This window comes from Lissotriton helveticus, chromosome 2_1 (assembly GCF_964261635.1).
Source record: "Lissotriton helveticus chromosome 2_1, aLisHel1.1, whole genome shotgun sequence".
NCBI classification, from domain to species: Eukaryota; Metazoa; Chordata; class Amphibia; order Caudata; family Salamandridae; genus Lissotriton; species Lissotriton helveticus.
The window spans coordinates 1,315,286,828-1,315,314,071 of record NC_136059.1 but is presented as its reverse complement, the minus strand read 5'-3'; the positions used below and the strand labels follow the sequence as shown (position 1 = coordinate 1,315,314,071).

The 27,244-nt window shown below is 46.6% G+C and overlaps 1 protein-coding gene across 1 annotated transcript in view; it reads right to left on the bottom strand.

The window, feature by feature from the left end:
- ELP1 (elongator acetyltransferase complex subunit 1) overlaps positions 1 to 27,244 on the bottom strand; it is an 861,256-nt gene that overhangs the window by 354,808 nt on the left and 479,204 nt on the right. The window contains exon 26 of the mRNA XM_078676240.1: positions 15,971 to 16,094. Coding sequence (XP_078532366.1) covers positions 15,971 to 16,094 — 124 coding nt within the window. The remainder of the gene's footprint in view (positions 1 to 15,970; positions 16,095 to 27,244) is intronic.

Genomic DNA, 27,244 nt, shown 5'->3' with positions numbered 1-27,244 from the left:
CACCTCCTGACCCCCTGCACGGAGCACCGGAACACTCGTGGTGCACAGTTGCCGGGACTACATCCCCCAAGACCACTTGCGGCTTGCACGCCGCTGTTCCTGCACCCGCCGGCGAATAAAGTTACAGGCAGCTCCCGCGTCGCGGGACGCGCGCGGGCTGCGCTGGGAGAAGCCCGGGACAAGGGCGGGAGAGTCTGTGGCAGTCCGGGGCAGTACGAGGCAGGGCTGGGCCACAGACTTTATTCCTCAGAGGCTGACGCAGCCCCTTACTACTTATACAGTGAAACTTTACATTATATATGGTTTTCTACTTATACAGTGAGACTTTACATTATATATGGTTTTCGACTAACTGTTGTGCTATTTTTAAAGTATTTGCGCCACTAGGTGGCGGTTTAGCATATAGTGGGCAACTAATTCAAGAGCTTCTTTCGGTTATTTATGTTTTGGTTTCATTAGATTTTAAATATGTCCAAACACAATGCCCCACCTGCACTTGGCACTTTGGATAACTATTTAGTTAAGGTCGTTAATAAAATTAATAGTGATAGGCGACAGTTGCTAGGGTTGCGTTGTGATCCCTTACCCCCTATCATATGCACCTCCCCTGCTGCACTAGTACAGGATGATAGCAGCAATTCTATTAATCTTGATGTATCTGATAGGGTCATACCCGAGCAGTCTACCTCTACCCAAGTTGAGTTGAACGATTCTATAGACATTATAGTACATCATCCTCCGACCCCTGTAGCCAGAGTGGTCAGAGCATGCAGAAAAGTTCAGACTAAACGCGGGGGTACACGCACCTCTAGGAAAAAAGTAGCTACACCCCCTAAAAATTTAGATAAGAAAGATATTACCCCAGTGGAAGCAGGCATTGTAAAAATGGATGACGAACAACTTAATCTCCTAGCTAGCATTATTGATTCCAAGATAAAGGGTATAATCAAACCTCTAGTGGCAAATCTTGATCGGATGTCTGCGGAGGTTAACAGATTGGGTGGACTTCTGTCTAAGTATAGGGATGCAGTAGGCAGTCTAACTGCTTCAACCAAGACTAGTAGCAATAACCAAGATCCCCCACTTGGGAGTGATGCACGTCTAACTGCTTCAACTAAGACTAGTAGGGATAATCAAGATCCCCCACTTGGAAGTGATGCATGCGTTCGTGAGAACGTTGGACCAAAATCTCTACCTCCAGGTTGCCAAGCTAATCAAGTAACTAGGAAACAACCTACGCCAGAACGCGTCACTAGACCTAGCACTGATCTGGTCACAAGCATCGATAAACAAGTCCCAACTTGTATCAATCTCCCACCAGAATGTAGCGCCTATGTAGCAGTATTAGTTAATGTCCCAAAATTGAGTAAGGGCCAAACAGAATCACACGATGCACTTAAAAATAAAACTTTACACTGGCTCACCAACAATTGTAGTTACCCTGAATCAGGAGCCAATCAGATTATTATGACACAAAGGGTAGGCTGGGTGGGCCCACTAAGAAAAAAGTTCGAGGGGGACTGTATAATTATTAATTACAGATCCTCACACTGGGCAAAGAGTAGTCTTGCTTTGGCCCCACCCCCATCGCCCTGGGAGTTTAACATGACCCTCCTCCCCTTGGGTTATTTTTACAGGCATTTATTTGATTCTGCACTATGTATCGATGATAACCCTACTCGCAGTAAAATAACTGCTCCCTTGGCGCGCTATACAATCCCAACACAAAATAGATTTCAGGCATTCGACTCTCTGGAGTCCAATGATTGACAATGGCCACATGCGGGGACGGTGTTAGAAAGGCTCCCACATGGGTTACATTCAACTGGTAAAGACGAATCCAGTAGTGGGGCTTTGCTTAACTCTCTACAGTTGGACATTGGGGAATCAGAATTAGGTAGCCCCATTGCGTTGGCTACTAGCACGGTTGAGCAACCTGATGAACCTAAGCAGGTACAAATTCCAATTCAAACGCCTCCAGAAATATCCACAATTTCAGCTGTAGATTCACCATTCCCTTCTATAGATGTACAACCAAATATTATCACGGGTCAAGATTTAGGCTATAGTCTAGTTACCTGGAATATAGCGGGCCTTAAGAAAAAGTTGGATACCCCATTTTGGAAGGGTTTTATCACTGATGGTCATGGCATTATTTGTCTCCAAGAGACATGGTGTAAGGAACCTATCTTTATAGAGGGTTACTCCTCCCACTGGTTACCTGCGGCTAACTCTGCTGCAGGACGCGTGAAGGGAGGTCTCCTTCTATTGATATCAAATAAATTAACTGCATGTCAAATTAAAAGTTACAGTTCAGATGGGATCAATAATCAGGTGCTTCGTCTCAAATTCAGCAAAGGCAATGATCTTATAGTGATCAACTACTATAATAACAAATTCGATAATAATAGATGGAAAACCCTACTTCCTTTAGAGAGTGAACTTGAGAAAGCACTAACGTATCCAGAAAACAGGCAACTATTCTATGGGCGGACGATTTTAACATCAAGCTATGCCCGTTAGCTAAAAGTAACTCATGTGGACTCAGAAAGGAGTCTGGTGTCGGAGACGCAGGGGATGATCTTCACTTCTCCCATTGCATTTATGGTATGGCTTTGAACAAACTACTGGCAAAATTTGACTTGGATCTATTGAATTGCTCAAAGAATAAGGAAAATCTCCCTTGCCCAACCTATACAGGCAGAAATACCAATACTAGCATCTACCATATTCTGCTTTCTAATAACATCGAGTATTCAAATCTTTGGGTTATGGAACAACCATTAAGCGATCATAACAGTATCCATATATCACTGTTGTGCTGGGGTAACAAAGAACCAGTTGACAATAATTGTGTCATCAATGCCACAGCCACCAGAACAAATGGGATGAGAATCAAATGGGCCGTTATCGATCCTCAAACAAAACATCTAGAGGTGGTGACTAAATGCAGAGTTGAAATTGAGAAGTGCCTGAGCGATGGAGTCATTGTTTGTAATATAATTGATGAATTTGTCAAAATGAATGTGACCATTGATGAGATTTTTACCAGGAAAACCTGTATGAAGAGGGCTGAGAAAATAGGTTGGTTTGATGGGGATTGTACACGGGCTCTGCAAGCATTAAAACAAGCATTGAGTGTTAACCTCGCAACAATGTAACCATAAAATCATTACGTTTAGATTATAAGGTAGCCATTTCCAACAGGAAGAAAAGCCTTCAGGGTGAGGCATGGACTAATCTTAATTTTGCAGCAGAAACAAACAATGGCAAACTTTACTGGGAAATTATAAACAGTCCCTTTTTAAAGTCTGAATTAACTTCTTATGTTGAATGCAATGCTTGGATTGAGCATTTTACGAAGATTTTTAACCCAGCTATGAATACCCAAGACTTTTTAACACCCGAAACTTCCACCTGGTACCCATTACCTCTGTTGATTAACCTAGATGAGGTATATGATGGTTTAGTTGATAGTAAAGGTGGTAAAGCTTCTGGACCGGATGGAGTTCCCATAGACCTCTATAAAACCGAAATGGACCTATGGGCACCCATCCTAACCAGGGTTTTTAATATGGCAGCAGAGGGACAAATCCCACTAACCTGGGGCCAATCGATAATAGTACCACTCTTCAAAAAAGGATCCAAATCCGAGGCGAGCAACTACCGCCCTATCTCCTTGTTGGATGCTTCCATCAAGGTGATGAGCAGAGTTTTGCTAAGGAGATTGGAAACCTGGGTTGAAGAGCAGGATATTTTAACTAAGGTACAATATGGTTTCAGGAAGGGCCTAGGTACCCTAGAGCAATGTGCCAACCTTTATTTATTTTTATTTATTTATTTATTTATTTTTTGGAGTTTTCTATAGCGCTGGCCAGACCCAAGGGTATCGGAGCACTTTACATTCAGTCCGGGAAAAACAAGTGCGTAAAAAAGTACAGTATAACATAAACAGGGTTCGTATAAGTTCAGAGATTAGCATAGTGATCTTCCGCCTGGGGGGCGGTTTTGAGGTAGTGTTTTCGAGGTAGTGCGAGTTCCATGTTGCGCTATTGAGGTAGAGTTCGGGAACGCGCGGTTGAGGAAGAGGATTTTTAGACGACTCTTGAATTCTGGAAAGGAGAGGGTAGTTCTGATGTCCACTGGGATGCAGTTCCAAATTTTTGGGGCGTTGTCAGCAAATTCGCGGCTGGCGGTTTTTTGTTTCCGGGTTTTCAGGGGGATGAGTAGTAGGGAGTTTGAACTTCTGAGATTTCTTGATTGACCCGCTTTCTTGAGCTTGGAGGCTAAGTATTCCGGTTTCCCTGTGTGTAAGGCTTTGTGTGTTAGGCAGGCCGTTCTGAAGTTTGCGCGCATTTCCACTGGGAGCCATTTAAGATCTTTGAGTGCGGGGGATATGTGGTCAAATTTCTTTGCACCTGATATCATTCTGGCTGCTGCATTGAGGGTGGCTTTCAGTGGCGCTAAGTGGGATATGGCTGTGCCGGATAGGGTTGCGATCCCATAGTCCAGTCTGGACAGGACCAGTGCTTGGGTGGCTTGTTGGAGATCTTTTTGTGGGATGTGTGGTTTGATTTTATTGAGGAGTTTCAGGTTAAGGAAGGCGCTTTTCGCGGAGCTCTTGATGTGGTTTGACATAGTTAGTTTATGATCCAAGGTGATTCCAAGTGACTTTACTGAGTTGGTCAGGGTGAGATTTCCTTTGAGAACGTCAATGGCTTTCACCCATTCGGTCATTTGGGGGTTGTCGTCTTTGTTGGAGATGAGGAGGATCTCGGTTTTTCCTTGGTTGAGTTTGAGGTGATTCGACCCTAGCCAGTCTTGGATTTCTATTAGAGTGTTGTTGAGCCTTAGAATGTCGTTATAGGAAGTAGCTTCTATGTAGATCTGTGTGTCGTCCGCGTATAGATGGAAAGGGATGTTAGCTTTCTTCAGTATGATGGAGAGAGGGACCATGTATATGTTGAACAGTTGAGGGGAAAGAACGGATCCTTGGGGGACCCCTCTGGTCACTGGGAGAGGGTCGGATGTGAAGGATTTTATTTTTACTCTTTGGAAGCGGTTCTGAAAGAAGGAGTCAAACCATTTCAGGACCATGTCGTCCGCACTTACTCCTTCTTTGAGGGCCTTGATGAGGAGCTTATGGTTAACCGTGTCAAACGCCGCTGACAGGTCAAGGAGGATGAGTATGCAGCACTGATCCGAGTCAAGGGAGTTGCGGATGTCGTCTACTATGTTCAGGATTGCGGTTTCGGTGCTGTAGCCTTTTGTGAAGCCTGATTGGTTTTGATCAAGAAGGTTGATGTTGTCGAGCTGGTTGTTGAGTTGGCGTAGTACGCACTTTTCTAGGATTTTGGCTAGGAAGGGGAGACTTGAGACTGGTCTGAAATTGTTTAGGTCGTTGGGGTCTAGACCTGGTTTCTTTAGGAGGGGAGTGACCTGGCCAATTTTGAGGCAGTCCGGGATGATGCCAGATTTTAGGGAGCTGTTGATGATTTTACACCAGAGCGGAGCAAGGGTGAGTTTGAAGTCTTTGGCCATTTGGGCGGGGATGGGATCAAGGTTGTGGGAGGAGGGTTTGGAGGATGCGATTAGATTGAGGATCTCGGCTTCATGGACGGGGTCGAAAGAGGACCAGGCGATAGAGGTAGTGTCTCCGGGGGTGGTGGATGTTGTAGTTAGGTTGATGTTGGTGGTCGGGGCAGGGCTGATGTTAAGGGATAGTTCGATCTTGTCTATTTTTTCATTGAAGAAGGAGACGAAGTTGTCACATAGGGTTTTGGAGGGTTGAACATGGACCGTGGATGGCTTGGAGGTTTGTTTTTTGATGATATCAAAGACTTCTCTTGGTCTGTTTTTTGCCTTTTCTATAGCATTGCAGAAGAAGTTAGTTTTTTCATTGTTGATATGGTTTTTGTACCTTCTTCTCATTGCTCTGTGTTCCTCGCGGCGTCTAAAGGAGGAGTTCTTTCTCCAATGTCGTTCTTTCTCCAATGTCGTTCTGTGGCTCTGAGGAGTCTCCTTTCGTCGTTGATGTCCTTGTTAAACCAGCTTCTCGATGGGATGTTCCTGGGTTTTTTTTGTTTTAGGGGAGCCAGTTGGTCTAGGATGGCGGACGTGGTGGTGTTGTAGTGTGAGATGAGTTCGGTGGTTGAGAGGCCTTCTGTGGGGATTGGCAGGGAGGAGGCTAGTTTTTCTTCTAGTTCTGTTGAGTTGACTTGTGATAGACTCCTGGACCACGTGCTGGGGGCTGTGATTGGGGGGAGGGACTGGAACTGTTGTGTGAGGTGGAATAGGATTAGGTGGTGGTCAGACCAATCTACCGGGAGGATGTGTTCAATAGAGATTGCATCGTTCCTGGCGATGATGGCGTCCAGGGTTGCCCCTTTGTTGTGGGTCTCTTTTGAGCAGTGTTGGGAGAGGTTGTTTGCGTGGAGGAGTTCGTTTAGGGATTTTATAGTGGCATTGTTCTCGTTGTTCCAATGGAGATTAAGATCCCCTAGAATGATGGTGTTGGACTCTTTGAGGGAGCAGTTGGCGATGAGGTTTGACAGTTGTTCTGTGAATATAGCGTTGTTGCCTGGGGGGTGGTATATTAGGTGGCATTGGAGTAGGTTGTTGTCAATGGTTTTGATATTGGTTGTAAGGCATTCGAAGGCGTTGTAGTTGAAGGGGTCGCATTCGACTACTGCGAGGTTGTTGTTGTAGATAATAGCCACCCCTCCGCCTTTTTTTTGGTCCTTCCTATCTTTGTTGATGATGGAGTAGCCAGGATGGACAAGCATATCTAGGATAGGTGTGGAGGATTCGTCAAGCCAGGTCTCAGTGATGAATGCTAGGTCTATGCTGTGGTTGAGGATGGTCTCTGCTAGCTCGGTCGAGTGTTTGGTGGCGGACCTGCAGTTTATGAGCAAGCAGTTGGTCTGGGGAGATTCTTTTTTCCTGGGTTCGGGGGGAATGGTGATGAGGGTGATCGGGGGTCTGGGGGGTTTGCGTATGGGGTGTTCGTATCTGAGACCGGTGACTACCTGTATCGAGGACTGGGTAGGGATGGTGGTAGGTGTTGTGTAAGAGGCTGCCAGTTCTGGCGCCTCTTCCCAGGTCATGGCTTTCGCCGCTCTTCTAGGTCTCCAGCTCTGGGATGGTGGGAGGGGGTGTGAGTTGGTGTGGGGTGTTGAGTTGGTTGATCTAGCGGGGCGTGCGTGTCTGGGGGGGCGGGTTGGGTCTTTGGGTGGGGGTTGCGGGGGGTCTCGAGATTGGTGAGGATAAGGTTCAGACCATGAATTATATTGGTTTTCGATGCGGGTGAGGCGGTCGTGTGTGGCCTCCTGCGGGAGGGGGAGTTGGTTTACGGAGACGTTGTGGTTATGTTGGGTTTTGTGGTCGTTTAGGATGTCCGATTGGGTTGAGATGCCTGTTTGAGTCATGGGCTGGGGTTGGGGGGTGCGGTGGGTGGGTTGCGCCGGGCGGTTATTCATGACAGGGGAGGGAGAAGGTTGGGTGTGGGGGGACTCAGGACTGGCCTTATAGCGTGCTGGGGCTGCTAGGAGGGAGTCTTGTACCGAGCGTGTTTCTGTATAGTAGGTCGTGATGTTAGGTAGGACAGTGACTATGTTTTCCTGGGCCTTTGAGAGGGGTGGGGGATGTATGGGGGGGTGCCTGGGGGGTGGTGTGGCTTGGTTTAGCATCAAGATGGGCTGGTGTGCTTGGCATGGGTCAAGTGTGATAGGATTTGCAAGGAGGGAGGGGAATAAATATACTGTCGCAAAGGAGGGAAATGTATTTCTCTGCTTGGCAGACTTAAGTAGCGCCTTCGACCTCGTGGACCATGCCATATTATGGAGGCTCCTATTGGACTTAGGCGCTCCCAAGGAAATAGTACACTTTTTAGGGAGGCTCTATGAAATGCTGTCTTGTAAAGTCCGATACGGCCCATCTGGAGAATGTACCCCTTTTTTTAAAGTTACTAGAGGCATACGCCAGGGTTGTGTATTAGCACCTCTTCTATTTTCATTGTTTATTAATCAAATAGATTCAACCCTAGGCCAAATTTCAGCAGATGCCCCGCACATTGACGGCAAGGTGGTACCAATTCTATTATATGCGGATGAAGCGGTTTTAATATCTCGTACAAAAATCGGACTACAGCGCCTCATAGATAACTTTGCTGAATTTATCAAGGGCAGGAAATAAAAAATTAATAAAAGCAAGACTGTTGCCATGTCATGTGGCAAAAAAACCAATTCAACAAGCTCTTTTTTTATTGATAACGAGAAGCTGCTAACTGTAAAGAAATTTTGTTATCTTAGAATAACATTTTCAGATGATGGGAAATGGACACAAGAATTTAACAACATAGGCCTGAAGATGAATAGGAATACAAACAGCATCTTCAGCTTTTCCACTAAATTGGGGGGCCCCAGAAGAATTAAGGACCTGGTAAACATCTACAATGCTAGATGTGTTTCATCAGCATTATATGGGGCAGGAATCTGGGGTTACTGCGAGGGGAAAACCATGCAATGTGACGAAAAAAATTCCTAAAGAGAGTATTGTGTGTCCCCCAATCTGCATCAACTTTACTTGTGCATGAAGAAGTAGGTATTAACTATATTACAGATCTTGCAGCTTTGCGTCCTTTAACATTATGGCGATCCATTTGGGCAAAATCAGAAACGTTGTTTACACAACAAATAATAAGAGACTGTCTAAAACTTGATTACTTTTCCCATATATCATGGTTGAAATATATTCATTATTGGTACCGTATTTGTATTTAACAATGACATTCTGTTAAATCCAGATTTTGCCGCCTCTATCTCTAAGAAGGAATTAAAGGAGAACTTTTTATCATACAAGAGAGAGAATAGAGTAAGGCAGTCCATGACACTACCAACGGTTGTTTTCTACCAAGAGCTTGATTTAAATAAAGGCTTCCAGTCTTACTTGTCTATGGTCACATATAACTCACACCGATTTGTTTTAACGCGTCTTAGATTGGGCGAACACAATTCAGCGAAGACATCGCCGACTTCGTCAGCCCGCATGCCTTCCCCTCCGCTGACTACATCCTCCTCGGGGACCTCAACTTCCACCTGGAGAACAACAAAGACCGCAACACCACCACCCTGCTGGACAACCTCGCTAACCTCGGACTCAAGCAACTGGTGACCACCTCCACCCACTACGCCGGACACACACTCGACCCTGTCTTCTCCTCCAGCAAGGACATCGCCTTCAGCCACGCCACCGGACTCCACTGGACGGACCACAGCTGCGTCCACTTCAGCTTCAAAAGGACCACGATCCACCACCAACAGCAACAGGTTGCACGCAGAAGCTGGAACAAGATCACAGCCGACCAGCTCGCAACCTCCCTGAGCAAGAACCCACCCACCAGCGCTACGAACCCCAGCCAAGCGGCCACCAACCTCACGAAGTGGATCAGCGACTGCGCAGACGACCTCGCCCCCCTGAGGGCCCCGCCTAGCAGACCCGGCAGCAAGAAAGCCCCATGGTTCACCGAACTCAAGAACTCGAAGAAGAACTGCAGAGCCCTTGAGAAAGCCTGGCGCAGAGACCCAACACCGGACAACATGACTGCCCTCAAGCTCGCCACCCGAAAACACCACCAACTGATCCACACCACCAAGAAAACTGCATTCAAGGAACGACTGGACAACAACGCACACAACAGCAAGGAACTCTTCAACATCGTTAAAGAGCTCTCCAAACCCAACGCCGGAAGCAACGACATCACCCCTTCGCAAGACCTCTGCAACTCCCTCGCCTCCTACTTCCACAACAAGATCGCGGACATACACAACAGCTTCAGCACTCAACCGACGCACGTCACGACCGAACCACCGCCCCCCACCACCACCCTCCGCGCCTGGACCCCGATCAGCACCGAAGACACCGTCCGCAAGATGAACTCCATCCACTCCGGATCTCCAACCGACCCTTGCCCTCACCACGTCTTCAACAAGGCCGACGGTGTCATCGCACCCCACCTGCGGGACATCATCAACACCTCCTTCAACACCGCTACCTTCCCGGAGAACTGGAAGCACGCCGAACTCAGCGCCCTACTAAAGAAGCCATCAGCCGACCCCACCGACCTCAAGAACTACCGACCCATCTCTCTGCTCCCGTTCCACGCTAAAGTCATCGAGAAGACCGTCAACATGCCGCTGGCCGCCTTCCTCGAGACGAACGGATCCCTCGACCTCTCGCAGTCTGGCTTCAGGGCCAACCACAGCACCGAGACCGCCCTGATCGCAGCCACCGATGACATCCGAGCTCTGTTCGACAGCGGAGAAACAGCGGCCCTCATCCTCCTAGACCTCTCCGCGGCCTTCGATACTGTCTGCCACCGTACCCTAGTACAGCGCCTCAGCAACGTCGGAATCCAGGAGAAGGCACTGGAGTGGACCTTCAACGTCTACATGAGTACCCTCGCAGCCATCGCATGCCAGCACAACCTCAACATCATCTCCTACGCCGACGACACCCAGCTGATCCTCTCCCTCACCAACGACCCCGCCACCGCTAGAGCCAACCTACACGAAGGGATGAAAGAGGTAGCAGAATGGATGAAGAACAGCCGCCTGAAGCTCAACTCGGACAAGACGGAAGTCCTCATCCTGGGATCCTCACCCTCCGCCTGGGACGACTCCTGGTGGCCCCCCGCACTAGGCAGCGCACCCAAACCAACAGACCACGCACGCAACCTGGGCTTCATCCTGGACTCCTCCCTATTCATGACCAGACAAGTCAACGCCGTCTCCTCGTCGTGCTTCAACATCCTACGCATGCTACGCAAGATCTTCCGGTGGATCCCCACCGAGACCAGGAAGACGGTCACCCAGGCCCTCGTCACCAGCCGACTGGACTACGGCAACTCCCTCTACGCCGGAACCACCGCCAAACTCCAGAAGAGACTCCAGCGGATCCAGAACGCCTCAGCACGACTCATCCTGGACATCCCCTGTCGCAACCACATCTCCAGACATCTGAGAGACCTGCACTGGCTTCCAGTCAACAAGAGAATCACCTTCCGTCTCCTCACCCACGCACACAAAGCCCTGCACAACCAAGGCCCAGGATACCTCAACAGCCGCCTCAACTACTACGCTCCCAAACGCCAGCTTCGATCGACCGGCCACGCCCTCGCCGCCGTCCCCCGCATCCGAAGAGCCACCACAGGGGGAAGGTCCTTCTCCTACCTCGCCGCCAAGACCTGGAACTCCCTCCCGACCCACCTCCGCCTGACCCAGGACCACCTCACCTTCAGGAAGCAGCTCAAGACCTGGCTGTTCGAGCAGTAGCGGACCCCCCTCCCCAAGCGCCTTGAGACCCTCCGGGTGAGTAGCGCGCTATACAAATGCCTTGATTGATTGATTGATTGATTGGTACCGTACATCATTTGGTGGCATTTCCTGTTATGAGAACTGGTTCAAACTCTGTCTGCCCCTGCGATGGAATCTCACGACAAAGCTGCCGTCATTTTATACTGTTTTGTAAATTTTATTATTTTTTAAGGCTTTTTTTTATCTTAAACCAATTCTTTTAAAATTTAACGCTCAATCCACAAATTTTGCAATGAAATTAATTATGCGCCTAGAAAATCCAGATATTTGCTTTGCTGTTGCTATGTATATAATGAAATGTATAGATGCTAGGAAATCTATTACTGTTTAACTTGGTAATCAGTATATAGCTAAAATACATAAACTATACATTCACCCTGCTGGCATATTCTTCCCTTTAGAAGAGTTTTAATATTTATATTTGTACATAGTCGATTGTTTTTACTGCTGTTCTGGTAACATGTTTTTAAATATTGATGGAACATTTCTACCATAATATATTAAGGCCTATATCCTTGAATTATATGTAGCACTATTGCACTTTATGGACGCACTCATTGCACAAGGAATTTAAGCAATCTTTTCGGGGGACTTGGCTTGTATATATGTATAACACGAAAGAGAAATGCATTGGCTATCCCGCGAATAATTTTTATATTTCTGTTAGCCGTAATGTGTTGTTGTGATTGTTATCGTAATTTGCTGTTTTGATTTTTGTATGTGCTTACATGGATTGTTATGACAACCCAAATAAAAACTTTTGAAACTGAAACTGAAACTGATTAAAGAACTCCAGAAGAAAGCATGGGATGAGATTGCTTTGAATATAAAGAGACCACTTAGTGGGGTAGTGCAAGGAAAGTTTATCACTGTACTAGTAGATCTGTATTCCAGATAGCTGGAGGTGAAAGTAGTTAATGACGCCAGCTCTGAGAAAGTGGATGAGTTTTTGCCTGAAGTGTTCATGAGAGAGGGTTTGCAGGAGTCGGTGTTGAGAGATAACGATGTGCAATTTGTGTCAAGTGTAGGAAGCTGGCTTTTTATGTAGTGTACCAAAATGCGGTACACTATGTAGAAAGTCCAGGCAACCCTTATTGGTTTACAGGGCTTAAATTAATTATCCCAAATGCGCTCTTTTGTGGTAGTGTGGGTGAGCAGTTTAGGCTTATCAGAGGGTAGTGTTAAGCATTTATTGTACACACAGAGCCAATATAGGAGACACACACTCAAGAAGAAACTTGGGGCCAATTTAGAGCAATAACAGGTATTTTTATATAATCTTTAACACCAAGAACTTCGTAATTGGCCAAGTACTTTTGGATATATCAATTTTTACAGTCAAGCAAAAATGTCACAAATGCACTGTTAGATGGTAAAGCTTTCTTATGGAGAAAGAAACATATACTGCATACAAATATTTGCAATTGTATTGAGGGGGTCCCCTTTAGGACTGAAGCTACTAGATCATGGTCACAAGACCCACCGGCAGTTCGGGTTTACCTGCCCCAGAGTGTCAAGAGGCATAGGTGCTGGATGGGTTTGTAGCCTTGCGCGCTACACCGTTGACAAAGACGGATGACCACCTAGAAACAGGCAGCAGAGGGGTTCTTGGGGCCAAGTCCGGGAGCAGGGAGGACACAATCGGTGTTCGTGAACCCAGGCTGTGGATCGCAGGTGCAGAGGGTTTTTGTTGACTATTGCAGTGAGTTGTCGGCACTCATGGTCCTTGGTCAGACCTGCAGAGGGAGACAAAACAGGACAGCAGGGCCACTCTCAGTAATGGCCTCTCTAATGCGGGAGTCCCACATCGGTAGGGCAGTCTTGATGTCTGCGCTGGGCACCAAACTATCCTTGGTTTCTGAAAAGGGTACAGTACCCCGGGTATGGTGCAGGGCAGCTCTTGGGGCTCCTGGCATCTCCACACACTTGGGGGGTGGGGTGAGGGTGACAGATCTCACCTTCACGAGCATGGTGACCTCCCCGTGGGTGGCTGCTGCACGGGTGGACCCCGTGGTCAGCAGAATGGTGAACCGCACATTGCGTGTCGGTGCCTGCAGGTTGCAGGGAAATGGTTCCTCCACTTCAAGGGAAATCCTGGCTGGTTGGCGAAGTGCTGGCAGCCCTCCGAGACTGCTGGTAAATGCACAGTTGCAAGACAAAGTCAGATTATCTATGATTGTCGGCATAGGAGCAGGCAGGATTTGGTTCCAAAGTCTGCAGCTAGCCCACAGTTGTAGCTTCTTCGGCTAATCTTTGTCCCTCTTCAGTGAGGCAAATTTGAGTTCCTAGTGTCAGGGGGTCACCTAAAGACTGAATTTAGAGGCGTTAAGAGGAATGAAGTGTATGAGCCAATGGGCTACTTACCCTCTGTGTCACTACATCCCCTATATGACCACTTTCTGTGGGGAATGGGCATAACCTTGTGCCAGAGTTCCTAATTCCACTAAATAAAAATGGTGGAACCCTTCTTTTGTGGAGCACATCAGGCAGCCCACTTTAGGGGTGTGCTAGCCGGGTGGTGTAACACGCCCACATGCATAGAAATTTCCTGCCTCACCTGGTGCCAAATGGGTCTCAGGGCAGGGGTGGCATCTCCCAGGTCTGGGTGAAGCCGGGGTCGATTTCAAAGGCACCAGGGGCTTTGAAGTTCTTGGCCTTGATATGCTAAATCACAAGCCATCCTGCTGGAGGAAGTTTGAACACCTTTCTCCGGAGCAGGCCTCGCATCTGGCTTCAGAGAGTGTGGACTCTCAACTGCAGGGTGTCAAAAACATGTCTGGGCTGGCAGGCTGGACGATACCAGTCAGCCTGCACATTAAGAAGCTGGTAGGTTTTAAAGGGGCACCTTCAAGGTGCCCTTTGGGTGCATGTGTTAATAAATCCACTACTGGCATCAGTATATATGTATTAAGACCAGGTGTTTGATACCAAACACCATAGGTTTCAGTAAAACCGTCATGTAGCTGGGGAACTCGTAATGACCAATGCCCAGTACATATACTTAAGATGGAATGCCTTTTCACTTTGTACTTGAACTAGACAGCATAGGGGCATATATGCTTATATAATGCACCCTACCTTAGGACTGTAAGGCAAGCTGTAGGGGTGACTAACATATATTGTATGCAGTACCTGTGGGCCTGGCCCCCATGGTGTGTGTCATGTCATGTTTTCACATTTGTCAGCACCATTTCACGCAGCCTGCAATGGCAGTCTGCATGAGTTTGGTCGTGGTTCCCTTAGGGTGGCACAATACATGCTGCAGCCCTTAGGGACCTTCTTTAGTACCCACGCCCTAGGTATCAGCAGTACCATGTACTAGGGACTTACAGAGGTGCTAAAGGTCTGCCAATAGGGGTGCAATTGAAATTGAACAGTTACCTTGTTTTAGGGAAAGAGCACTGGCACTGAGGACCGGATTAGCAGGAACTCAGTGTACTTCAGTCAAATTTAAAAAGTAGGGTTGACCATGTCAACAGGGGGTATTTTCCTACATCGAGAGAAATGGAACTGTTCTTAAAACAAAAACGTATTAGACTTAAAAGGTCCACTCTGTATCATTCAGGAACCAATGACACCGCGGAAACGATGAACCGAACGACTAAGGAGGCCATACAGTATGCAAGAGTTTCTGGGAAGGATAGGCAGAAGAAACTTATGAACTGGGTAGAGGTGTATAGACTGAGCCCCATGGAACACCTGGTAGGACTCATTTGAAAATGTTTAGAGGGAAGAGAGCTAATTCCATATTATCACCATCTTGGACTAAAGGGTGCAAAGGGGTGGAGGAGTGTATTGAAGATTAAGAGAGGAAATCAATTACACTAAAACATTTCCTTGAGCTCTTCAGTACATAAAATGCAAGTATGTGGAATCTAAACCAGATGGTAAATTCTTCATCTGTAATTGTGACACTAATGAGCTGTTAACAGCTTTTTGTTTATCTGAGGAGAAAACGGTTTCCCCATTGATAAATCTATTCCCCTCCACACCGGTTCCCCATTCCCACTAGGAAAGTGAACTTATTTTTACCCTAGACAGCAATACATTAGTATGTATTTCCAGGGTGGGAATCTGCCTTCACAGAATATGTGCATACCTACAGATCTTTGGCTTTGTTGGTGTACATATAATTTTGCAGATAGGCTCACCCCAAAACGCCTTCAAACCTGCCAAACTCTAGATTTGCTAATACAGATATTTCACAATACTTATGGTATTTTGTCATTCACAAATGTTCTTTGTGAGGCTAAAAGTTTGCCCGCCAAGATTTTGTGACCCACGTTTGGGAATTTACAGTTGCAAATGGATTCGTTTTTGCTCCCAAGTCAAATTTAGGTGCGGCAATATGTTTATGAATCTGGCACACAGTGAGAACTCATATCATAACCAGTAGTGGTAAAATGATAGCTACTAGGTTAAGCCAACTGCAATAATATATATTTTAGATAGTTTTCATACTAAGCACGGATTTCTGTTAACACAACAACATATTTAGATTTTTTTTACAAACCTTCAGGATAAGACAAATGTTGCAACTCTTGTGAAAACGTGTTTATCTGTTTAAACAACACAGAAATTAAAGAATACTATCTTACCACATTTGGCCAGATGGCAAAGAGCTTTATTGTATCTTTTTAAATGCTTGTCTATGGTATATCGTTGGTAATTAATTTCCATCTTCTTAAGATCATTTAAAAATGGGAGGTACTCCTTGGGGTCCTGAGGAAAAAACCAAAATATTCTCATTCTTACCACATCATGGCAAATTTAAACATAGCAACAGAAACCCCATCTCTCAAATGGCATCGCTAACATTTTATTTATACTACTAAAACAGTGAACAGTTCAGCCCATATGCAGGATCCCAAAAACAAAATATCTTTTTAAGAACCATAAGCTATATATTGACAGGATTCCATGTGATATTCAAAATAGGTAAATCATTATACTAAACAACGTCACCAGTGTGAAAGCAAGTGGCTGAGATTATTTTTCCTGAAAAAAAGGATATCACATGAGGGAAATTGAGCCAGACATGCGTTAGCATGCCAGAGCTCACATGGTCAAATTTGACTATACATCTGTAATTTCACTATGCATCTGTAAGGTAGGTAGCAGCTCCAACTTCCCACTATGCCATGAAGGGGTGTAAAGAGGAACCCAACTCCGAGAAGCGGTGAATGTGATATTTATTAGGATTGCAATATAAGGAAGTACAGTACAAACAGGGACACGGAGATAACTAAAACTAGGGAGAATGGAATCTCCTAACCACAACACATTACACTGATGTCATTGCATTCCATGCTCTGTCCATAACCAATGACTTAACCACAATTCTTAAACTAATATTTCTTAACACACCAACCGTTTCCCTTTTTATATAAAATTATTTTTGTACAAAGAAAAAAAAGTATATATATATGTATATATATTTAAACATTTTAAACACAATGTTTTGCTAAAAACATACATCAAAAGTAAAAACATTTTTATCTCCATGAAACAACGCAATACTTAAAAGTTCTTGGTTTAAAGTCAACATGTGTACTTTTCCTGTTTGTGTTAATGTTGTCACTGGGCTTATTCATTTTGCATTTATCTTTTTCAGAAGAGTTTTGCTGTTCCAGTTTGGAGATACATTTAGACTCTATACTAGGGTCTAGGACCCCTAGAGATGTACTCCACCAACATCCATCTGTCAATGTGACAGCATTCTTACATAACTCACATACTTGCTCAGGTTCTCTGAACTTTGACATACCCTTCTTCATCAAAATTGAATTTTATACTCGTACCCAATTGCCTATTCTCACCTTGTACACTTAATTATTATGTTTTTTTCCGTAAAAACCGTATTGGAATTTTCTTCAACTGTTTTCCATATCTCCTTCATGTTACTACCCTTATGGAATAATGTTGCGAACCAAAACAGGCACAATTCTGTTGATACCTTTCTCCCTCTCATTAGTTCAAAAGGACTTCACTGTAGCTACATGCGGTGTGGTGCAGTAGGACCACACCAAATCTTTAACCACTTGATCCACATACGTTATTCCTGTATGCAGCCTGGATACTTTCCACTAAAACCTTGTTAAAGTGCTCTACTTTTCCACTGCTTTGTGGATGATACAAAGGAGACCTGTTATGTTTAATCCAAAATGTATTTGAAAACGGAAGAATCTCAGTTGATATGATTTTTACTTCATTGTCTCTCAATCTCACCTGGAAAACCTACACCATTTTATTTTATTTTCAAACAGCCAATCACACTTTTGGTAGTTGGGAACACTGATTGGCTCAACTTCAAGTCACCTAGATAAATGGTCAATTGCCACAATAAAATACCTCATAATGTGATAGGGTCCCAACCTCCAATCTCTGCATTGTTCTGTTTAGAGAAGGAACAAAAGACTCTACAGTCCCCTAAGTTATTAAACTTTGTCACTTTTGTTGTACTTTACACGCTTTCTGACAAACTCATCAATTTCTCCATCCATTCTAGGCCACCAGAAATAATTTCGTATTTTTCTTTTGGTAATAGTTGACCCCAAATAACCAGAATAAGCTGTCAAAATTATTTTATAACTGAAAAATTCTGATGGTGCAAACTTGTCACCTGGTACCAGTTTATCACCGTCAACTGATAATTCATCTGACACCCTCCAAAGTAACTGCAAATCAACTGACAAATTATTTTCTTTTGGCCATCCCAACTTGACCAATGTCAAGACTTCATCTAAAATCTTGACTTTACTCAGTGCTTCTACCCATTAGTTCTCTCCTACACTAATATTTATATCATTAATACAATATACAAAACACTCCTCAATTTCTGGCTCCCAGTCATGTTCTTCATCATCATTAATAGGTAATCTGGGCAAACAGTCTGCTCTGCAATTCTTCCCCCCGCCGGTAAATGAACATTCTAAACGTGTAGCAGAGTCTTGTAAGCTGAGCTATGTAATGTTTCAATTTTATGCCAGATATTAGAACCACCAATGTACCATGGTTAGTCTTTAAAATAAACTGTCTGCCCCATAAGTACGGTTTACATTTTCCCTCACAAGTTCTTTCTCAATTACGGAATATTTTCTTTCCTCCTGACGTATTATCCAGAAGGCAAATCCTATTGTACTTTCATGCAAGCCATCACATTGTGACAACACCACTCCTAAAACATACTCGCATATGTTGCTTGAACATTAAGTATTCATGAAAAACAAACGTTTGGCACAACAGGAACAGTTTGTTTAATTAAACATAGAGGCCAGGAGAACAGTTACAGGATGAGGATGGTCTCAATTTACATTCGATCCGTAGCATCTTTATATACAGTTCATCATAGGCAATGAAATGTTTCCAGCAATCATTGTTTGTTGAGGAATGTAAAATGCTGCCCTTGGAGTCATAAATTCATTTTAACACCTTGGGTGCTTGAGGAGATCCTCTGCTATGCTAGGCCATAATGAAAATGGGTGTGGTCATGACGAGCTCAGCTCGTCATGACCACACGAGAGGTATACCTCATGACGAACTGAGCTCCTCATGCGCATCGAAGGGGTTAATGGATAATACAGGTGGGCATCAACCTTGCGTGGACACAATGCAGCCAGTTGGTAGCATGTTCAAATGTCTGGCATGGGGAGCATGTTATCACTACGTGTGCTGTGTTCTAATTGGTTAAATGTTCCTAACATATGTGGCATCTGACTTTATGGTGCTTTTAGGAGCAAGCATAACTTCTCTGGCCAAGTGTGCTTTAATGGGGACAATCTCCCTTGACCATTGTAGTGTTGCTGTGCCTATTTGTGGGACTAATATAAGGTTTCCTGTCTGTGCGTTAGTCTATCAGCTATATGCCACCTCACCAGTGACCTGTCAATCAATAACCTTGGGCCTAGGTCTTTTCCTGCCTGACTACATATTTGCGAGTCAAGGTTGATGGGGGGTTAACAACGGATGAATTGGTTAATAAGGATGTAATTTCATTCACATAAATGAATGTATTGTTTCTCATACAAGCATCAACTTTTTCCAAATTAACACATACATCTACAGTCACAATGGTTTTCATTCCTTCCACAAATGGTTGTAATGCTGGTGCTTTCATTATTTCTTGTTTGATCTTTCAAAACATCTCCTCACATTCATCAGATAATAAAAATGTAGCTCACTTTTTTAGCAGTGATCGAAAACACTCAGTACTTTTGGAAAATCTTTCAGTAATTTCGCATAAACCTCACACATTCCTAAAAAAACAAAAAAACAACTGGTCTTTGTTTTCTGGTGCAGGATTTCCTACTACAAAGCTTTTAACCAAACTCGGTTTAGGTTTCACCTCACGCTCCGACAAAATGTGCCCAAGAACCTCAATTTATCAGCTTTTGAAAATATAGTGGTTTTTCCTAAGAGTCATTCCCCTCTTTTCGAAAATACACAATAACTCATTTAGAATGTTATCATGCTCAGCTTCACTTTTGGAAAAAATCAGAATATGATCACGGAAGACTAGGCCTTTGAAAAACAGCTGGTGCCAGGCCAAAGGGAAACCTGCAGAATAAAAAAATCCATTAGGAGTGATGTATGCAGTAAGATTGCAAGACAAAACATCAAGTTCTACCTGGTGATAAGCTGCTCCTAAATCCAGTATAAATGATTAGACAAGATTGTGTACTGCTAGGATTGTGAAGACTTCCTTAGGAATGGGCACAGGTGAATATGTTCCAGTAATAATGCCTCCTAGCATTTTTTTCTTCTTTTTATTTAAAAAAAAAATCTCAAACGTGCAGACTATGGATTGGCCTCTATGTGCAACCTAGTTTGATTCATATTACATGGACACAAAAAAGGGCCAAACTCTTCTTAGTAAACATTCTTAACCTATCATTATGTGTTTCACTTCTGATTCCTATTACTTTGCGACAACAATGTCTTTCAGCACCAGCTAATTAATAAAAGATACCCACAACTTGCCGCTATAACTGGCATATAGGCTTAGTGGTCAAAATCCTAGCTTTTTAAATGCATATTCCGCACAACGTGCCCAAACCGTATTCACCTTGCATAATGGGTCGACCCACAGGGTACAAACTAATTCTGTTATTCTTCAATTCATCTCAGACTGTTGTGTCGACTTGCCAATCCAAGAAATGATCATGCTGCATAATGCACAAGTTACTTACCTTCGGTAACGATATATCTGCAAGAAACAGTAGTTAGTGTTAGATTCCTTACCTTAGAATATCCCCAGGCATCAGACTGGATCTGAAAAGTTTTCGGCAGCAGTACCCCTGCGCGTCGGTAGGCGTCATCTGCGGGTCAGCGTCCGCCGTCGGCGTCGTGATCGCCAGGATGACGTAATCGGAGTACTTAGACGCCGCCCTCGCGCGCTGACGTCAGTTCTGTACATAGCTTTCCGTGCCAGGAACGCAGAGCCATGCAAGAAACCGACACTGGTGCCATGAAACTAGGGCCCACAAAGGGAGATACATTAACCCTAGATATCGGTTCGCAGAACGGGGAGGATGGGTGGGGCGGTAAGGAATCTAACACTAACTACTGTTTCTTACAGCTATATCATTACCAAAGGTAAGTAACTTGTGCATCTCAAAGAAACAGGTGTTAGATTCCTTACCTTGGAATAGATACCCCAGCAATACCAATCCCGGTGGTAGGTCTGCGAACAAGATCACACCTGGAAGTCCTGGAGAACGGAACGGCCAAAGAAGCCATCTCTCCGGACTTGGCTGTCCAGGCAGTAGTGCTTAGCGAACATGTGCAGCGAAGCCCACGTAGCTGCCTGACAGATGTCCTGCAAGGGGACTCCCCGACCCAGGGCAGTAGTAGCCGCCGTGGCCCGAGGGGAATGGGCACGCAGCCCCACAGGAGGCTCCTTTTTCGCCAAGGAATAACAGACCTTGATGCACAAAATGACCCACCAAGAGATGGTCCGCTTGTGCACCGCCCGTCCCTTCTTAGCGCACACGTAGCCAACAAAGAGCTGGTCGTCCACCCGGAACTGGCGTGTGCGGTCTAGATAAAAAGAGAGCGCACGTTTTGGGTCCAGACGGTGGAGCCTCTCTTCCTCTTTCGAGGGATGCGGAGGAGGAAAGAAGGTGGGCAAGGTGATGGACTGCCCGATGTGAAAAGCCGTAACCACCTTGGGCAGGAAAGAAGGACGAGTCCTGAGAACAACTTTGTCCGGATGGACAGAGAGGAAAGGAGAATTAGAAAACAGAGCCTGAAGCTCACTCACTCATCTGGCAGAGGTGATGGCAACCAGGAAAGCAGTTTTAAGCATCAGAAGAGGACAATTATGAAGTGGCTCAAAGGGAGAGCACATCAGGTAAGTAAGCACCAAGTTCAAGTCCGACAGGCATCACGAAAGGAACAGGAGGGAACATGTGTGTGATGCCTTTCAAGAATCTATTTACAACAGGGGACTTGAAAAGAGAAGGCTGGTAAGGAAGCCTCAAGAAGGCTGAAATGGCCGAGAGATAGCCCTTGATAGTGCCCAGAGCAGAGCCCTGCTGGGCAAGAGAAAGAAGAAAGAGGAGAACCTCTGAAAAGAGGGGCAGAAAGTGGATCCACAGCCTTTGCTGTGCACCATACCACAAATTTCTTCCATCTGCAGGCGTATACCGTTTTTGTGGAGGGACGCCTGGCTGCCAGAATGACATCGCAGACTTCAGGAGGCAAGTCAAAGGGCCTCAACTGTCGCCACTCAATCTCCACACATGTAGGTGGAGACTGGACAGGTACGGGTGGAGGACCGTCCCCTGTTGCTGCAACAGAAGGTCCTCCTGAAAAGGCAGACTAATCGGGGGATCGACTGACATACTGAGTAGCTCGGGATACCAGTATCTTCGTGCCCAGTCCGGAGCCACAAGGATGACTTGGGCCCGGTCGCGTCGGATTTTCTTCAGCACTCTGGGCAGAAGTGGTATAGGCGGAAAGGCGTACAACAGACTGCAACACCACTAGCGACGAAAAGCGTCTCCGAGCACGTGCCGCCTTGGAAATTCAAACACGCAGAACTGATGACATTGCGCGTTCTCTTAGGTGGCGAATAGATCTAAACAAGGCTCTCCCCACTGCTGAAAGAGACCTTGCGCCACGTCCGAGTTCAGACGCCATTCGTGGTCCATCATGCACCGGCGGATGAGTTCGTCTGCCCTGGCGTTCAGGGAACCTGCCAGGTGTTGAACCACCAGGGTGATGCCCTGGTGTCCAGCTAAGTCCAGAGGCGCAGAGCCTCCTGGCAAAGGGTCCACTACCCCACCCCGCCGTGTTTGTTGCAGTACCACATGGCGGTGGTGTTGTCCGTGAACACCTGCACTACACTTCCCCGGACAGAGGGAAGGATTGCCTTCAGTGCAAGTCGGATCGCCTGCAGCTCCAGAAGGCTGATATGGAGCTGGGACTCCGCCGGAGACCAGAGGCCTCTGATCTCTGCCTCTCCCATGTGGCCCCCCCCATCCCAGGAGGGACGCATCCGTCACCACTGTGTGCTCCGGTTGGGGTAGGGAGAGGGATCTGCTGTTGACCCCATCGCGGTCCATGAGCCACCACTGCAACTGTCTTGCAGTGCCCTCCGAGATCAGGACGTGGTCAGACAGGTTGCCCTGATGCTGTTCCCACTGGCACTTCAGGTCCCACTGCAGAGCCCGCATCCGCCACCTGGGGTGATGTACCTGCAGGAGGCCATCAGCCCCAGGAGCCGCAGCGTCATCCTGACCGAGACTAGGGATAAAGGCAGAAAGATCGGAATCAGAGCATGAATATGCCGAACTCGCTGCTCGGGAGGATAAACCCGAAACTGCGCCGAGTCCAGATCCGCTCCGATAAAGAGGAGCTTGTGAGAGGGGCACAAGTGTGACTTCAGCACGTTGATGGAGAACCCCAGCGAGTGTAGGAGATCGGCTGTAGTCTGGAGGTGGGAAATGACTGTCTGGGGTGAGCCCGCCTTTAACAACCAGTCATCAAGATAGGGGAAGACTGGAACCCCTGATCTGCGCAGATGAGCTGCGACCACCGCCATTACTTTCGTGAACACCCGAGGGGCACTGGTGAGGCCGAAGGGGAGCACGGTAAACTGAAAGTGCTCGTGGCCTACCGTGAACTGCAGGTAGCGCCGGTGGGCCGGCAGGACGGGGATTTGGAAATAGGCGTCCTGCAAGTCCAACGCTACCATCCAGTCTCCAGGGCCTAGGGCAGCCAGGACCTGAGCTAAAGTCAGCATCTTGAACTTCTCTTTGCGGAGGAAGCTATTGACGCTCCAGAGGTCCAAGATAGGGTGCAGGCCCCCCTTGCCCTTCTTGGGAACCAGAAAGCAGTGGGAGTAGCAACCACGTCCTACTTCTGGCCCAGGAACGCGCTCGATGGCCCCCTTGGCCAAGAGGGTTATAACTTCCTCCTGCAGAAGCTGCAAGTGATCCCCCGACATGCAGTGGTACTGTGGTGGCATGGCTGGAGGGGTCGCCTCGAAGGGGAGCGAGTAGCACCTTCGGATGATTTGCAGCATCTACCTGTCTGAAGTGATGGTGTGCCATTGGAGGAGGTGATGGTGAACCCTGCTCCCCACTGGCGTCGAATGGGCCTGAAAGCTCGGACTAGGAAGGCTTTGAGGCAGATGCTGAGTGGATGTGGACTGACCGGGCCTCTGTCCCCCTGCACCGCCACGGCGGTTACCACATCTGCGACCGCGTTGAGGTTGGTTCTGCAGCCTGTGGCTGGACGAACGTGTCGGGGGCCCCTTCGTTGGCCACAAAAGGGGCAAAAAGCAGAAGGCTGCTGGCGTTGGCCTGACAGGCCCAAGGACTTGGCTGTTGCCCTGGAGTCCTTGAAACGCTCAAGCGCACTGTCTGCTTTGTCGCCGAAAAGGCGACGGCCATCGATGGGCATGTCCATGAGCGTGGACTGGACATCCCCGAAAAATTGGCGGACCTCAGCCAGGCGTGGCGACAGATCGCCACCGTCGTGGAAATCGCTCTGCCTAGCAAGTCTGTGGTATCAAGTCCACATCTGATAGAATAACGTGCTGCATCCAGCCCCTCAGCAAGAGCTTGGATGAGCCGTGTCTGGGCCTTCTCCGGACACTGGGGCAGCACGTCCCCAACCGTGTCCCACAAAGAGTGGGTGTAACAGCCCAAAAGGCAAGCGGTTTCGATAGACCGCAACACCAGACTAAGTGAGGAGAACAGTTTCTTCCCAAACTGGTCAAACCTTTTAGATTACCGATCTAGAGGGGCAGTCGGGTATTCGGTCTGGGACCTAGAGGCCTGGTTCACCAGGATCTCGGGGGTGGAGTGTACGGACAGAAAGCAGGGGTTGCCCAGAACCAGGCGGTGGCGTCGGGCCACGTTCCGATCCACAGGGGGCACTGTGGTGGGCTTGGACCAGGTGCCCATCAGAACGTCTGTGAGGGCCTCATTGAACGGCAGCAGAGATTCCGAAGAGCTTACTTGCGGCTGAAGCACCTCGGTGAGGAGATTAGTCCTCACTGCCGCAGCTGGGAGCTCAAGAGACAAGGCCTTGGCTGCCCTGCGCAACACCACACCATAGGTAGCACCCTCCTACGTAGTCACGGAGGGAGGAGAAATGAAGCCAGTGTCAGGTGAAGTGTCAAGGCCACTGGCACCCCTAGCTCATCTGCCCAGTCCTGACTCAACTGGCACTGCTGTCCCAGAGGGTCCTGAGACCCCTCCCAGTCCTCCCCTTCATCCGTGTCCTGATAAACAGGCAGGAATGACGTAGCCGGGTCACGGATAATTTGCTCACCCACCGACGCCGGGGCTAAAACAGGGGACGGTGTCATCCTAGGACGGCGCCGGGAGTGACACCATCGGGGTCGGCACCAGCGGAGGAGTCGTGAGGTCAACTCGCGTCAACCTGGATCCAGGCCTGCATCCCCCGGGGCCCTGTGAAGTCGGGACCAAAGTTGACGACGGCGCTTGGGCCGAAACCGCCGGCTCGCTAATGAATGCAAAATGCATGAGGTGTAGCACATATATCGGACCTGTATATCTGTACGAAAGGTCTGTCTGGTAAATTCCACTTATCCCTCATTAGCTCCTGGTTAATATACTCCGATACAGGATAAATGATCTGTCCCTTTTATAGCAACACTTCAGACAACATGTTCTAAGCAGTGGGTAGACATTAATGCCTAAAACCTCATCCTGTCCAGGCAAAAACATAATCAGCAATTTGAATCACAACCGTGCATTTTTGGCTGAGGAGAAATACAGGACCAGAAATAATAATAATGTAGGGAGAAATATCACAGTTGTTCAGATGAAGTTTAGTCATATCCTTTGGCACAAAAGTGAAGTCCTCAGGACCCCCTTATCCTAATAAAACACAGTATATGGTCTTGAGGCGCATAAGACCTGTAGCTCATTATTATGCCTGAATAAATTTGTGATGAATAGGAAAAAACATTCCAAGAAGGAAGATTCAACTCATAAGAGACCAATGGTTTGTGTATAAATCTGACCAGAACCAGAAGAGACAGCAGGGTGAATGCTAGACCTAGGTGGCAATGAAAAAGATTCTCGGAAAGTGTTCCTGCAGGCCATAAGTGCCAACTGGCTCCTCGGATGCCTGATTCAGTGAGATGTCTAGAAAAGAATGTCTTTGTCCACCAAGAAGTTGATATTCTTTTGCAAAAGAAAATAACAGAACAAGCCATTAGGTCTTGTACTTGCCTCTGTGGGAGGACTTCAAGGCAGCCACCAGGATATCCATGTTCCATGAAGAGAGGTACGGATGAGAGAGGGTCACATCCTCAGGAAACAGGTACTCATATTGGGTGATGGGTGAGAGGATACAGGGGTGGAAAGAGAAAGATGGAGGCAGTTGGCACCACTCCCCTGAAACACTTTCAGCTGTATTTTGACTTACAGCTTTGCAGCAGCTTGAGAATGAAGCAAGTGTTGGAAATGAAGGAGCCTGATCATTTGCCTGAACAAACAAATCCATAGCCTGATCCAGACCCTGAGCTGTTCAGTGAGGCATTGGTGGACTAAATTAGCATGGGGGTTTAGAGCACGTTCATTCCGCACCAACAAGAGAACCTATTCATCCGTAGTGATTTGATTTTCAGCAAAAGGGAAAGCACGAAAGTGCGCTATTTTTGGGTGGGTGGGCCACATCAAGTGGCTGATCTATCACCCAGTACTTCTGGTGAGTTGAGTGAAGAATGCAGTTCTGCTGTGTCCTGAGGACACTTAATAATCTCACTTGTTTTAGCTTGGCACACAAGATACTGATGAACACATTAAAACTAGGAGGGATGATACAATATTGCTAAGTTATGATCTTGGATCCGACTGAAAGAAAGAACGTTGAATCAACTCACGAGCTAACTGCTGCTAATCCAGGTCGCTTGGAAGTATTAAATGTGTCTCACATTGGATTAAAGTCTTTCCGGAGAAGAGGACAGATAAAAGAGATCTCTCAAGATATGGAAAACCTAGAAGAATAATTGTGGGTACAAGCTGTGACACTGAATGAGACTCTGCTGGAAAGTCTAGTGCAACTGCTTGCTTTCTATGATACAGAGAGGGAATCAGGAGTGTAGTGTCACGTTCCTCTGAGTCTAGTGGTGAATTAATGACAGAGTGAACTTTGAGTAATTGTTATCAACAGGTAGGGAGGAGGAATTGCTGTCCATTCAGTTCCCCAATTTCATATCACATAACCAAGAGAGAATGGACACTTGTAACTACAACACCATAAGTTTTATTTGAATCACCCTCATAAACGCTATGTATTTTGTGCGGTGTATGTCGTTTCTCCGCCCCACATACGCGTTATGGCATTTATCATCGGGTGTCCAAATTGTGTTATATGCCTGCCTCAAG